This window comes from Podarcis gaigeae (assembly GCF_964106915.1).
Source record: "Podarcis gaigeae genome assembly, chromosome: 8".
Taxonomy (NCBI): Eukaryota; Metazoa; Chordata; class Lepidosauria; order Squamata; family Lacertidae; genus Podarcis; species Podarcis gaigeae.
The window spans coordinates 5,895,848-5,910,301 of record NC_139684.1 but is presented as its reverse complement, the minus strand read 5'-3'; the positions used below and the strand labels follow the sequence as shown (position 1 = coordinate 5,910,301).

Below are 14,454 nucleotides of genomic sequence, written 5' to 3'. Positions count from 1 at the left end.
TGGGCCAGTTCCAAGTGGTCTGTGCAAGTTGGAACCCGCCTGGACCTTTTGCAACTGCTTTGGGCTGGTTCCAGCCGGCGTGGACCGGACCCAACAGGTATGAATTGGTTCCAGTTGATGTGCATCAGCAGGGCTCCCCCTGTTGGGGTTAACCCTTCCGGGCTTTCAAGCAAGCAGTTGGAAAATGTCCAGGTGGGTTCCAGTCTGAACCGGTCTTGGCCGGTTTGAACAGGTCTTGGCTGGTTTTAAACAGCCCAAGCCAGTTTGAGCAGTTCCAAGTGGGTTGGAACTGGCCCAGACAGGTTGGAGCAGGTCCAGTTTGAACTGGCCCAGACTGGTTGGAACTAGCTCAGACTGGTTGGAACAGGTCTAGACTGGTTTGAACCAGTCCAAGCTGATTTGTGCTGGTTGAAGCCGGTTTGAACAGGTGTAGGCTGGTTTGAACCGGTCAAATTCAGTTTCAAATGACCTGCACCTGCTCCAACTGGCCTGGATCTGCTCCAACCTGTCTGGGCCAGTTCCAACCCACTTGGAACTGCTCAAACTGGCTTGGGCCATTTCAAACTGGCCTAGACCTGTTGAAACTGGCTTGGGCCATTTCAAACCGGCCTAGACCGTTTCAAACTGGCCTAGACTGGTTCCAACCGGCTTGGACCTGTTTCAACCGACTTGGACCGGTTCAAACCAGCCTAGACCAGTTCTAAGCAGTCTGAGCCACTTCCAACCAGTCTGGGCCAGTTCAAACTGGTGTGGGCAAGTTGGATCCCGCCTGGACATTTCCCAATTGGTTTCAGCTGGTTCAAACTGGCTTGGACCTGTTCCACCCGGCTTGGACCGGTTCAAACCAGCCTAGACCTGTTCAAACCAGTCTGAGCCAGTTCCAAGGAGTCTGGGCCAATTCAAACCGGCCTTGGGAACTTAGAATCCGCCTGGACTTTTTCAAACTGCTTTGGGCTGGTTCCTACTGACTTGGGCTGGATCCAACCAGTATGAAGGGGTCCCAGCCAGTCTGGGCTGCTTCCAAGTGACACAGAGCTGTTCCAACCGGCCTAGACCTCTTCAAACCGGCCCAGACCAGCATAAACCAGCCTGGAACAGTTCAAACCGGCCTAGAGCAGCTCAAACCGGCTTGGACCGGCACCAACTGGCCTAGTCTGGTTCAAACTGGCCTAGACCAGTTCCAACCGGCTTGGACTGGTTCAAACCAGCCTAGTCCAAGCTAGTCCAAACCAACTTGGACTGGCACAAACCTGCCTAGACCGGTTCATACTGGCCTAGACTGGTTCCAACCGGCTTGGACATGTTTCGACCGACTTGGACCGGTTCAAACCAGCCTAGACCAGTTCAAACTGGTCTGGGCAAGTTGGAACCCGCATGGACTTTTCCCAACTGGTTTCCAACCGGTCTGAACCGGTTCCAACAGAATTGATGGTAACAGGGCGCCGGGGCACTGAATGTGGACCTTTCACTACCGCATTTCCAAATCAGGCGACTGCATTTTGATCGGGAACAAAGGGAAGCGAATCTCTGAGAATCTGGTGAGTAGCACTTCACAAGGGACATAGCGATGCAGGGGGAGTGTTCAACAGCTTGTAATTCAAGCACTCCACTAGGCTGTATGATAGCAAGTGTGTTGGAAGCGGTCCAAGTTGGTTTTTCTGAAGATATTGGGAATACGGACCTGGAAAAGGAGATGTTACAATGGCTCAAAGATCAAGGAATTGAAATTGAGCAGAATGAAATTGAGAGAGTGCACCGGGTGTTCACGAGGAGGCTCTGGACTTCCCAGGGTCGTAATTATGGCATTCACAAGAGAGAAGGTAAGAGATCAAATTTATAAATCACTCCGGCAGAAAGCAGACCTGCAGTTTAAACAGCAAAAGGTCACAGTGAGACAAGACAGGAAACGTATGCAGCGGTTTGCACAAGATTTCTACAATCATAAAATCCTCTTTACCTGGGCCTACCCTGCTACACTGTTGGTTTTTAAAGACAGCAGGAAATATTCTGCTAAGAACCCTGGTGAAGCAAAGAAAATGCTAGCTGATTTAGGAGTTGGACTACAAGGACAGACTGAGCAAGAACTCTCATGTTCGGAAGAATTACAGGTAGACCAACAGGGAGCGTCGAGTGAAGAATCTCAAGAATCTCCAGTGCAGAGACAAGAGAATAAAAGAAGACAGAAGTCGAGAGGGGAAGGAAACAGCAAGAAATAATATATACTAGAGACATCTCAAATGGTCTTTTGTAAATATATATATGTTGCTTTTTTCTGATATAAACTTTCCAAGAGTGAAGGGAGAGGAGTGTGGTTCTCCAAGATACCATGAGACAGGGATCATCGAGATCCCTAACTGAGTCTCAGGGGGGAGTTGAATGGGCCAGAATTGAAAATATAATATATGTACACAGAGGGATTCAAAAAACAAGCAGTAGCTGGGATAATGGATAGATCTTTAAAGGTTTTATCTTTAAATGTTAACGGGCTGGCCTCAAACACTACAGAGCACTGACACTGGCAAAGAAAATGAAAGTGGATATACTATGGCTTCAGGAGACTCATAGAGCCAAAGCAAACAATAGACCTTTGTTATGCTCTCAGCAATGGGGCCTAATAGCAGAATTGAAAGCGACAAATAAGGCTAGAGGGGTCGCTATACTATGTAATGCAAATCTTAGGCCGGAGGTTCTGAGCCAAAAAAAGATAATGATGGTAGATTTATATTCTTAAAAATTAAAGTGTCACAAAAAAAATATTTACAATAGCTAATATATACAGTACTAATACCAGACAGAAAAAAATTATAAAGAAAACCTTGAATAGACTGCAGTTTTACGCTGAAGGGGAAGTCATCGTTACAGCAGACTTTAATTGGAATATAAAGAACGATAGTACTTTCAGATTATCTAAATGGGGATTAAAGGATGTTTTTGAGAGGGGAAACCCCAATACCAAACCTACCTTCTTCTCCAACATACATAAGACTTTCTCTTATATTGACTATGTGCTAATTAAAGAAGGGAATGAAATCCGTGTTAGAATTGCAAAGACTATGGGAATATGGATTTCAGACCATGCTCCACTATTTGTGGAGCTGGGACTGGAAAAGGATGGAAAAAGTAGGAGATGGTGGTACAATAACCTAATAATGGCAAAAGAGATTGACAGGGAATATATTAGAAACAAATTGGTTGGTATTTTAAAGAAAACAATGCTTCAGCCAAGATCCCGGTAGGATGGGACGCTTTCAAAGCTGTTATAAGAGGACATTTTATACTGAAAGAGATTGCGATTAAGAAGGATTGGTACTCGGGGAGACGGAAAAAAAATTAAAGAGATTGAAATCTTGCAACAACAGCAACAGGTTACATTTCTAAGGAGGAGACAGGAGCAGTTAAGAAAGTTAAAACAGGAATTGGATGAGCTGGATAAAGTTGGAAGAGAGATAATATGATCAAAAATGGTTTTCAGAGAACCTCAATAGGATCATATAAGAGACTGGCAAACTATTTAAAGAAAAGAAGGGATCAACAGAGGGTGAAGGCCATTAAGACCAGAAGGAAAATACTTACACAAAGCTCTAGAGAAATAAGGAAAGAATTTGCAGAATTCTATCAATCTTTATATAAAGAAGATAATAAAAATAGGGAAAGTTTAGGGTTTAAAATCGAAGAAAGTGATAGATTAAGACTGAAGGAGGAAATTTCTCTGGAAGAAATAGAGAATGTAGTTAAATCATTTAAAAGTAAGAAATCCCCAGGATTAGATGGAATTACGGCAGACTTTTATAAAGAAACAATTGATATCCTGGGCTAAGAACTGAAAAAAGAATTTAATAATATCTTAGAAGGGAGGGAAGCCCCAGACACTTGGAAACTAGCAGAAATAGTAGTGATAGAAAAACCACAAAAGGACCCTACAGAGGTGGGGTCATACAGACCAATTAACCTATTAAATCAAGACTATAAGATATTTACAAAGATCCTGGCAAGGCGACTGGAAAAGGTACTACCTAAAATAATTAAGGAAGATCAATATGGATTTGTTAAGGGAAGATATATAGGCCATCCTATAAGAAATGTGTTTTAATAAATACATTAAATAAATACATTTATTTTTTATTTTTTTATTTTTTATATTGTTTTTTGTTTTTTGTTTTGTTTTAATAAATACATTTATTAACAAGCAGGGTAAAAGGAAAATTGGTGGTCTTAAAATTGGATGTGTATAAGGCCTTCGACACAATTAGACATAAGTTCTTATGGAATATTATGCAGGAGGTAGGATTAGGAGAGAAATCTGTCGAAGCAATCCGGGAATTGTATAGAGAAGGGAAGGCTGTGGTCAGAGTGAACGAGGGGGTTTCAGATCAATTCAATATACAAAGAGGAGTTCAACAAGGATGTTCACTCTCACCACTACTAATTGTATTGGGTATGGAGTACTTGGCAGACAGAATATGGAACTCAGTAAGGATAAAAGGATATAAGGAAGGAAAGGAAGAAATTAAGTTAAACATGTATGCAGCTGCTATCCTATTATTATTTACAAACCCCTTAGAGGGTGTAAGAGAATTTATGATAATCCTGAAGGACTTTAAAGAGGAGTCGGGATTGGGAGTAAATTTGGAGAAGTCTGAAATTTTAATTGGGGGTGTAAATAAAGAGGAGAAGAAGAAAATTGCAAAAATGACAAAGATGGATATCAATAGGAAAAAAAATTGAATACTTGGGGTAAATATTATTCAAAATAGTGCTAGGATTCCAGATGTAAATTACAAAGAAGTGTGGAGAAAGATCAAGAAGAATATAAAGTCGTGGAATAATAAGAATTTATCTATTCTAGGTAGGGTTAGAGCAGTTAAAATGTTTTTGGTACCAAAATTATATTTATTTCAAGTAATTACACTACCCATTAGGAATATATGGTTCAAAACATGGAATAAGGTATTTAAAAAATGGATTTTTGGAAGTAAAAGAGTTAGAACCCCAGCCATAGTAAATTATTCATCTCAATAAGTGATGGGATGGGGAATACTGAACTTAGAATTTTACTATGAAACGTTCCAATTGAAAAATCTAATAGATATTGGATCTAAGGAAGGGATTAAATGGATAAGACTGGAGAATGAAATAAATGAAGGAATAGGAAGAGAAGGGCTATTTAACAGAGATATTAACACGGCTTTTAAGAAGACAATAGGGCCAAGGAAAACTGCATTAGGAATCCGGAAGAACTGGAATACAAAATGGATGCCAACATACTCAAGGTGGATGCCGTTAAAATATATGCAGGAGGGTCAAAGGGAGCCTGGTTGGTGGAAGAAATTAGAAGATCAGGGATTTTATAAATTAAAAGATATGTTTGGCTCCTAAGTGGCGTGGTCCATATGCCATCTTGCTTGCAACGCCTACCACGGTGAAAGTGGCCAAGGTGACCCCCTGGATTGATCACTCTTGTCTGAAGTGGTCTGAGGGTCATTGGAACTGTGAGCAGAATCCTTCGGACCCCCTGAAGTTGAAGATCACCAGGAACCCCTGCCCCTAGCCCCACCGGGAGTGGGGTTAGGGCACGAGCCCCAGACACCCGGTCTGTTCTCACTGCACCGGAAGTCAGTGAGTCTATGCACACCCGAAGATTGAGGAACTGCACCGGCAGATGGGAGGATCTTTACCTGTTGAATTATCAGCCAGTCCTCAATTTGTACCAGATTTAAATACAGACCAGCTGTACAGATAGTAGTAAGGAATGTGGATGGGCTAGGGAACATAATTGATAAGTGAGTAGAGTTGTTGGAGGATTACGGATGTCATATCCCCTTGTATTTTCATGATTGGTACATACCCGTTTTGGGTACAAGCATTACCAAGGCAGCTGTGCCATATACCCATATACCCTTAGAAGGGTTTCGGCCAAGACCAACCTATCATAGGAGGTAAATGCCCGGGGAACCTAAAAGAACCGTAGTCGGGTTCTCTCACCCACCACCCCAAGGTGCACTTCCTCCCACCATACTGGTCACAGTAGCCTTCTTTCCTCCACCACCCACAAACCCTTTTTGAGTAGCAATAGCAGGGTGTATACAGTGTGAATTGACCACTCCAGTTTGACTAGAACCCGGGGACCACTAAGAGGCTCTACTGGGTGCAGCTGAACTCACTCTCCTGGCTCACTCTCCAGGTATGCTCTGGTCTTGGTTACCTCCAGTTCTTCTTACAGTAATAATAACTGTTCTCCTTCTTATCTTCTTTTACTACCCAGGAGGAATTGTTGATATCCTTGGGCTCCTTGAACCCATGGAGTTCCTTGATCATGATGAAGTTGATGTTAACCCTGATGTGCATCTTGACCTTGAGGAGACCAATGACAAAAGAAAATGTTTTTGTAAAGAATGCTAAGCAGATGCTTCAACTATATGTCGAAAATGTCACCCTTTATTATGAACACCCTAGAAAGGTAGCTGACATGTCCCTCATCCCAGGACTAATCAGGGACCTGACATTGTCTTGGCAGGCCTACTGTATAATCAAAGTGGCCTTTTCGTGACACCTCCTTCTGAAATGAATGATACCTCCTACCGATATTTCCGGTTCTCCAGAACCACCCAGGGCTTGTGCTTTTGTTGTTATGCCTCTGGATCATGGAACGCCAAATGCAAAGAGTGGCCGCATGTCCAGCACCACCAACATAAAGGTTGGCTGGGAAATTACACACAGTGCACTGCTAAGTTTTGGTTGTGGGAATGGTTCCTTCAACGCCTCTTACCAAAACAACACCACATCCTCAGATCTGTATCCATACTTTCCCAGTCAACTTCACTGGACAGGGATCCATCTGTTCTGGCTGGCTGATCAAGGACCCCAATCTTTGGTTCTTGTATAATGGACTAGCCACTAATTACCACCCTGGTGATTATCAGTGTGTGGGAATAGGTGCCTTTACTTTCCCTGTGACTGTGGAGGCTTTTCCTCCTCTACCCTCTCTTAGAAACAGAAAGAGGAGAGAAGTCCAAGGGGAACAGTGCAGTGATGAGATTTTCCTGGCCTGGTCTGTGGGTGCTGTTGGCGGAGGCTTCGTTAGCATCCTCACCATCGGCAAACATCCGGGAGTTGTGGCTGAACAAAATCGTGAAGCACTATTTGCCCTAACATGCAGGTTGGAGAAAACCATCAATGCCACTACACATATCCTCTGACAGTTGCAGTCTAAGATTGAGGATTTGAACCAGATAGCAGCAGCTAATAGACTTGCTCTTGACTATCTTCTTGCCAAATCAGGAGGTTTTTGTAAAATAGTCCCGGAAGGCAAATGCAGAGTGAAGTTTCATGACCTCAACAACACTATTCAGGACGAGTTGTCAAAATTACAGGCCCTTATAAATGATAACCAACCCAGTCAGAATCCTTGGGAATGGATGTGGTCTTGGGTCCCAGGAGTAGGATGGTTACATAGCCTTTTGACCGCCATTGCGGTAGGAGGATTAGTCTTCCTAATACTTCTTCGCATCACCCCTTGCTGCATATCTCTAGTCAGAGGAATGGTGGCCCAAAGCATTAAGAATCTCACTGAAACCCACATCATGGCCATATACCAAGCCCTGCCCCCCGCCCTGCCCCCTCTGGCAGAAGAAGAGCATGAGTACGCTCGAGTAATTCGTGAAATGCCCCCTGAAGAGATCCCCTTGAGAGACACAGTTGTCTATACCGGGGTTCAACATGAGAGTCAAGCTGGAGAAACAACTGTGACTTGTTTCTAAGCTTGAAAGGGGGGAATGTGGCAAGGCCACCTGGAAGAGTTTTACCTTTACGTTTTATGTATAACCATGTATCCTAATAATGCTTAAATTGTTAAGGCTAGAAGTGCCTAAAATCTTAAGAATCAAGATTATATGCTTGCAACATACGCTTCTGGTTTCTTGTTGAATGATTTTTTTAAAATCTTAATGATTCCTTCAAGAACTTTGTTCCAAAAGCTTTTTATCTCCTTACACCCCACCATATATGGTCCATTGTTCCTATCTCAGTGTTACATCTCCAGCACACATTGGTTTTTTGCTTATAGATTTTTGCCAATTCCTCGGGGCGGGGGTTAGGTACCATCGGTAGATCATTTTCATTAGATTCTCCCTTATTGTACAACATGCTGTGAACTTGATGTCACCCAATTTGTGTCCATGTTTGTCTTTTTTTACCGTTATCATCTCCACTGGGGATACCCACCAGGGTATTTTGGGCTCTAATAGTCTGTGGTACTTATCCCAGACCTTGTATAATGAAATTCTGACTATATGATTTAAAAAGTCCTTATGCACTGCCACTTTGTTGTATGTTAGGTAGGCGTGCCATCCAAACCTCATATTCCAACCTTCTAAATCTAATATATCAGCCTTCTTCAAGAAGGTGGGGTTGTTTAAAATGATTGTTAAATGTGTTATGCTGATTTAGATTTTGTATTTGTGGGCTGGAGTGTTGTTTCAGGGCTCTTTTATTGTTTATTAGTGTGCATACGTTAGTCTTGTGGCTATTTTTAGTATGTTTTTATTATTTTAATTTATATTATGTTCTGATATTTTTATTATGAATTTTGTGCAGTGATTATTCTTATTATGTATTTTGTGCTTCGTATACTTGGTGTTGTGAACCACCCTGAGATTCAAAATCAATAAAATCAACAGTCAAAAACAACATCAACAAGAAACACAACAACAACAACAAAAAGGTTTCCTACCGCTGTGTACGGAGGGTCGTGAGGGCAGCACCACTCCTCTTGGTCCATCCTGATGGCGTTGATGTTCCGGGCGCTGGTCCAGACTGGGTCCCGCGGAGAGCAGAAGATGGTATCACTGCAGCACTACTCTGATGTTACGTTGCCTTGGCCTGGCGCTACTGCGGATGTTCTGTGAGGAGGAGAAAGGAGCTCCTTGAGAAACGTCACCTCCAAACAGCCCACCAGATGTCCCAATAGCCCACCAGATGCCTCACTCACCTGGCATGCAGCTCAGGAAGTCCTGTGGGTAAGGTTCCCTGTGAACGCAGTGGAGCAGCCTCCTCAAAAAGCGCTGGACCCTGCCTTTCTTCCGATGTTTATAGGCCCGCTGCATGATGTTCAGGCAGCTCCTCCCTGTCTGCCTGAGCCCTTCTTCCTCGTGCTGCTGCATCTCTTCCAGCCCTGAGTGGAAAGGGAGAAAGGTTGAGCAAGGCGGAGATACACAGGAAAAGAGCCATGCATCAACAATATGAAAACAGCCGTCAGGTGTGTTTGTGTGTGAGAGAGAGCAGTGAAGTCACATTCCAATTCTCTTTGCATGTTCATCTTGTGGCACCTCTGTCTGAACATACATCTGGGAATTTGCCTTCCCCTGAAGACCTTTCTCAGCAGAAGCATCCCTCCCTGCCCTCCGTACGTCTCACTCACATGTTCCATAGGATGCCATGTCTTGATCGTGGATGAAACTGGCATCCCGGAAAGCCAGATGACCTAGAGAGAGAGAGAGAGGGCAAGAAAGGGGATGTCATCTCGGTGCAAAGCAAGCGGAGACAGAGGCAGCCCGGCAGGAGGACTGGTATGCTCTAGAGGTCTCCACCCTCGCGGAGCACTCAGAGCAAGATCTGGGCACAGATGGAGGCCTACCTAGCAGGTGGCCTGGGGACATGTCCATCCTCCCTGCCATCGTTACCAAGATGTTTCTGTCCATCCCTACCAAGGAAGGACGTTGCTTGACTTACCCAGAAGCAGAGCTGCCACCCTGGAGACTGATGGCAGCCTGTTGGCGGACGGCTTCGTACATGTTAAGGCAGCACTCCGAAGGATGTCCTTGCTGAAGGTCTTGCTCTGTGGGCAAAGACAAAGGAGAAGTGGCATCAGAGAGGCTTGAGAGCACGGCAGAAGAGCCTTGCACTCCCAGAGACATGCCTGGGCAAAGCTGCCAATGAAGCAGAGGGACCTTACCAGATGCTTGGCAGCCTGGTGGAGAGCAAAGTGGAGGCTAAATTTGTTGGAACGAGCCCACCACTTCACTTGTGGGGCTAGATGGGAAAGTGCCCTCCTTGCGGCCTGCAACACAAGAAGAGAAGAGGGTTACAAATTGCAGTACATAGTCTCGGTAGCTCCTGAGAACAATCCCTCCCTCCTACTGTGCAAGTCCACCTCTTTGGCCCTCACCTTGGCCACCTCGTCCTCGTCTTCGAGGTGAATGAGGACCACAACCAGTTCGTGAATGGCTTCTTCTTCTGTTGATGTTATTGGAAGCCTTTGGTCTCTCACCCAGCCCCGAAGCAGCCCCAGATGTTGGATGGCCGATGCCCGGACGGAGGCTTCCTCCTGTAGGCAGAAAATATCAGAGGTTGTGTTTCTCATCAGTTCACTTTCCTTTCTCCTGCCCACTGGGGTGTTTTGAGGCTGCTCCTCCTCCTGGGGGAGACTGGAGGCAGGGGTGACTCTCCCCCTGCGTTTTCCAGGCAGGCTTCCAAGAGAAGGTGCTCCAGAGGAACACCCTCCTGAAGCCAGAACATCTCTGCCGCATGCTAGTCTAAACCCCACCCTTCCTCTTCCAAAGCATTCCTCCTCCACCGGGTGTGATGTCATGTTTTCCTTCGTACTCACATGGGCAGCCAGACTGCAGTAGGTTGCCGCCAGCATCTTCAGGTCTTCTTCTCCCAGCTCCCTGGAATGGTAGGCTTGGTCTACCAGCTCTATCAACTCTGGGAGGACATCGGCTTCTGCAGAAGGGAGGGAATCCAGCAGCAACAGCCGCAGAAGCGAAGGGTCCTACACAAAAGAGAGAATCTTTTCAAAGGTCTGAAAGGCCTCACGCCTTTTAGCACAGGCCCTTCAGTATTGTGCCAGCAAAAGAGTGCTGGACCATGATTAGAATCGAGATCTGTACCTCCCCTCCCCCTCCCTCTGAGCATCACTTGCCATGTCAGAGTCCAGAAGCAGGGATATCCCTCTGACGCTGAGCTTCTGGACTTGCAGGTGGTCGTGTGCCAGCCAGTTGAGGAGCTGCTCCAGTGTATCTTCACAGGGATAGACCTCCAGACGGCAGCTGAGCAGCTAAAGAGGCCCAAAGAGAAAGAAACACTTCAGGGATGAGAGGCTGAGGCAGGTTCCCCTTTTACTCATCATTTGCAATTCTGCACAGAGCAAACCCACTGAAGTGAATGCACCAAAGTTTGTCATGTACATCAAATCCAATGGGTCTACTCTGAGGAGCACTAAAACAGGCAACAGTCCTTAGGCTCAAAGTAGCCCAACACTCGGCAGAAACCAAGCCAGGGCCTCCTTGCTGCACCCATTTCCTCCCGCGTCAGTCCCCCTCACCTCGATGTAGATAGCTGCCGCGACTTGTGGCATTCCGGCAAACTCCTGGTCCTTGAGAGCAGCGATGATATTTTCCACCATGGGAGGGATCCACCAGTGTTGCTTTCCGACGGCTCTGAAACGGAGAAGGAGATCTCGGTAAGGAAGGCAAAGACACTGCAGAAAGCAAACAGGGGCACAGTCCGACCCCATGCCTTCAGCTCCGTTTGCCAGACCACTGGGGAAGGTCAGTGGTTCTTCCTCTTACCTCACCATGGCAGACAACCCCTGGCTGAAAGTCTCCCGGCAGAAAAGTTGGTCAACGATGGCCGCCTCCACTTGCTCTCCAGTGGTGCCAAGAAGGAGGTGCAGAACTTCCTTAGCCCCTCTGGAACCAAAGCAAGGCCAGTTTTACCAGGAGGGTCATTGTCACACACTCAAATTCCTTCCCCAGCAGCTGCCTGAAGGAGAGCCTCCCTTGGAAAACCAAGCTGGACCAGAAACCCCCCGAGGCTGAAGGGGAAAGGACTCCATTGGTCCCTTTGCAACACACTACTCACCCGAGGAATTCCTGATCATAGTGGAAGTTGATAACCATCCCCAGGAGAGCGATCAGCAGCTGTGGGAAGTTCTGGTGCACAGCTGCCTTGAAGTCCTCCATCCTGAGGATGGCGTGCAACAGGCTGTTGAGATGTTGCTGGAAGAGAGAGAGGTCAAGTTACTTTATCTGCTTTCCTGCAGAATACAGGAATCCCTAGATATTACCCTGGGAAGAAGTAGCCAGAAAGCAGGTGGTTGGTCCTTACCACTTGGGTGGCAGATTCCGCCAAGGGGCTTTGGTAAATCTGCTCGGCCATGAGATGGATCAGTTGTTCTGGGTTGGCCGATGCTAGAACCTCCCTCCATACTCTCTCGCAGTCTCTGTGAATGCAAAAACAAAAGCAATGGTCAGATTCAAATCTTCTGCTTGCTGCCATGCTCCAGAGAGAGGAAATGGCAGCAAGGGCTTTCTGAGCAAGCCCTGCAGCTTGCCAACCTCCCCCTTAGCCCAGTAGAACCTGGAGGGCTCCATACCCGAAAGGAAACTGGAGGAGATATTCAACCACTGTCGCCAGGTGGTGGTGCGACAAGATGGACAACGCGAAGACGGCCATGCTTCTGCCTTGCACTGTAGGCCCCTGGCTGATCTTATAGAAGGCCACCAGCAGCACCTTCACCTGTCAGAGAAAAGGAGAGGGTTGCTTGGAGAGTACAAGGAAGCGGGGCTGTCTGCAGGCGGATCCCTCCATCCCTCATTGAAAGAGGGACCCTTGCCCTGTGCCACCACAGCCTCTTCCTTCCAAGGTACCACTCAGGGTCCTTGGGAGTATTGGACCCAGGCAGCTCCAGGGCGCCAGTTTCCCTATCCATTGTGGGCCAAGAGAAGAAGCTTGCCAGCCTCCTCCCAGAAAGAGGAGGATTCCCCATCCCTGAACCCATGTTTCTCAGAACCCTTGGCTGAGGTTCTTGTCCTGACATTGCCAGGCCCCTCTCAACTAACATGTGCCCTGGCCACCCAATGGCATGAGGTGGCCTCCCCTACACCAAAGCAGATAATCTGCTTCTCTCCTACCTTTGCAGATGCCTTACCTCCACTTTTGTGCCGCCAAACTGCTTGATGAATTCTTGCAGTAAGTGGGAGATATCCAGTGGGTTGAAGCTGCTCTCGACAACCAGGTCTCTGGCCAGAAAGCACATTGCCTCCAAGAGCTGCTCCGCAGGGAGAAAGGCGCCAAAGACCTGAAGCAAGAGAGGAAGGTCAGAGATGCCCACAGGGCAGGGCTGGGGAGCAGAAAGCCCAGGTGCTGCCTCTGCAGAACCCAGAACATGTGGCTTCAGAGACAGCGACTTACCCTGGCAAGATGGTAACAATTATTCACGAACAATTCAGGAACCGGTCCTCCGGTGGATTTGAGGACCTTCTCAGCTCTGGTGATAAGTATATGGTTCCATGACGTTCGTTCCAGCATCTCTGCAAAGGAAAGCCAAAGGGTTAGTTTGGGTCTTGCTCATCCCACCCCGTGCTGGGATACATTCTTCTAGTCTTACCTTCGTTACGCCGCAGGATGGGCAGAAGATGGCAGAGAGCCTCTGCTGCCCGCTGCCTGCTCTCCGGGTCCGGATCCAATGCACAAAGGCAGGAAATCGCCACCAGCTGGCCAAAGGAGCATGCAGAAACCGCTACCGATGGCTGAGAAGAAACCCAGAGAAGGGACTGATGAGAGAAGCAACCCATCACCATTTTTCCTATAACATTTTTATTAAATCTTCCAAACATTCCAAAACATTTAGCATCCTCTACAGAAAAAAAATCCATTTCTTTTTGACTTCCCACCCCTCTTTTCCTAATGTTTGCTTTTTTCTTCTTTTCTCAGCCATTTTACTCACTATGGCCCAGCTCTGTTCTCCAAATTGAGTATGTGCTGGGATGCCTGATTGTCCCTTGGGCACCTTGCAGGGTGGGCCTAGAAGCAGCAGCCTGAAGGCCTTGACAGCCCTGCATGGTTGCAATGCTTCCCTTCAGTAAAGCCACTTCTGAGCTGGGGAGGAGGTGGGGTTGTGGGCTTCATGCCCTCCCCCCACGTACTCGGGGGCTGGCTTGCAGCCCCCGGGAGAGCAGGGAATCCTCAGGCGTGTCATCTCCCTTGCCAGCCAATCGGCTGGCCCGGGAGGCGTGGCCAGCGCTATTTAGGGCCGGCGCGCCTGAGGATTTCCCTCTTTCTCCCAGCGCCCCAGCTGCTCCGGTTTTCCCACCCTCTCACCCTTTAGGTTTGGCTCTTTGACATTGCTATGGACTTCGGTTGGTCACCGTCAAGGGGTCTGGTAGGAATTTTTTCCACTTGGCAAATTGGCACCAGCCGTTTGGATTTTTGCCTACATCGTAGCAAATCATCACAACTTCCTCGGAATTGGCGGTTAGGCATTGGTAAGGGTATTGATATGCAGATGGGGGGGGGGGAAGAATCACCATCACCTTCCCCCATATCAAAGGGTAGTCTGGTAAAGGATTCCGGGGGGCGTTGCTCTGTCCTAAGCCTATGGAGGCCAGGGCCCAAGGCACGCCCCCGAGTGGTGACCCCGGGGGAAGCTCCTAGTTGATGTACATCGGCAGGACT

General features: G+C 47.0%; 1 protein-coding gene and 1 long non-coding RNA gene across 2 annotated transcripts in view; one reads left to right on the top strand and one right to left on the bottom strand.

Annotated features, from left to right (window-relative positions):
* LOC310851076 (uncharacterized protein) overlaps nucleotides 1-14,454 on the bottom strand; it is a 71,821-nt gene that overhangs the window by 43,459 nt on the left and 13,908 nt on the right. Inside the window, exons 4-12 of the mRNA XM_083753159.1 lie at nucleotides 13,388-13,529; nucleotides 13,192-13,310; nucleotides 12,929-13,078; nucleotides 12,374-12,516; nucleotides 12,106-12,220; nucleotides 11,860-11,996; nucleotides 11,568-11,687; nucleotides 11,321-11,435; nucleotides 10,919-11,053 (exon numbers count right to left, since the gene is read on the bottom strand). Coding sequence (XP_083609285.1) covers nucleotides 10,919-11,053; nucleotides 11,321-11,435; nucleotides 11,568-11,687; nucleotides 11,860-11,996; nucleotides 12,106-12,220; nucleotides 12,374-12,516; nucleotides 12,929-13,078; nucleotides 13,192-13,310; nucleotides 13,388-13,529 — 1,176 coding nt within the window. The remainder of the gene's footprint in view (nucleotides 1-10,918; nucleotides 11,054-11,320; nucleotides 11,436-11,567; nucleotides 11,688-11,859; nucleotides 11,997-12,105; nucleotides 12,221-12,373; nucleotides 12,517-12,928; nucleotides 13,079-13,191; nucleotides 13,311-13,387; nucleotides 13,530-14,454) is intronic.
* On the top strand, nucleotides 1,902-4,111 carry LOC310851257. The gene is made up of 2 exons (XR_014567659.1): nucleotides 1,902-2,292; nucleotides 3,679-4,111. It is a non-coding gene; the product is annotated as an uncharacterized lncRNA (long non-coding RNA).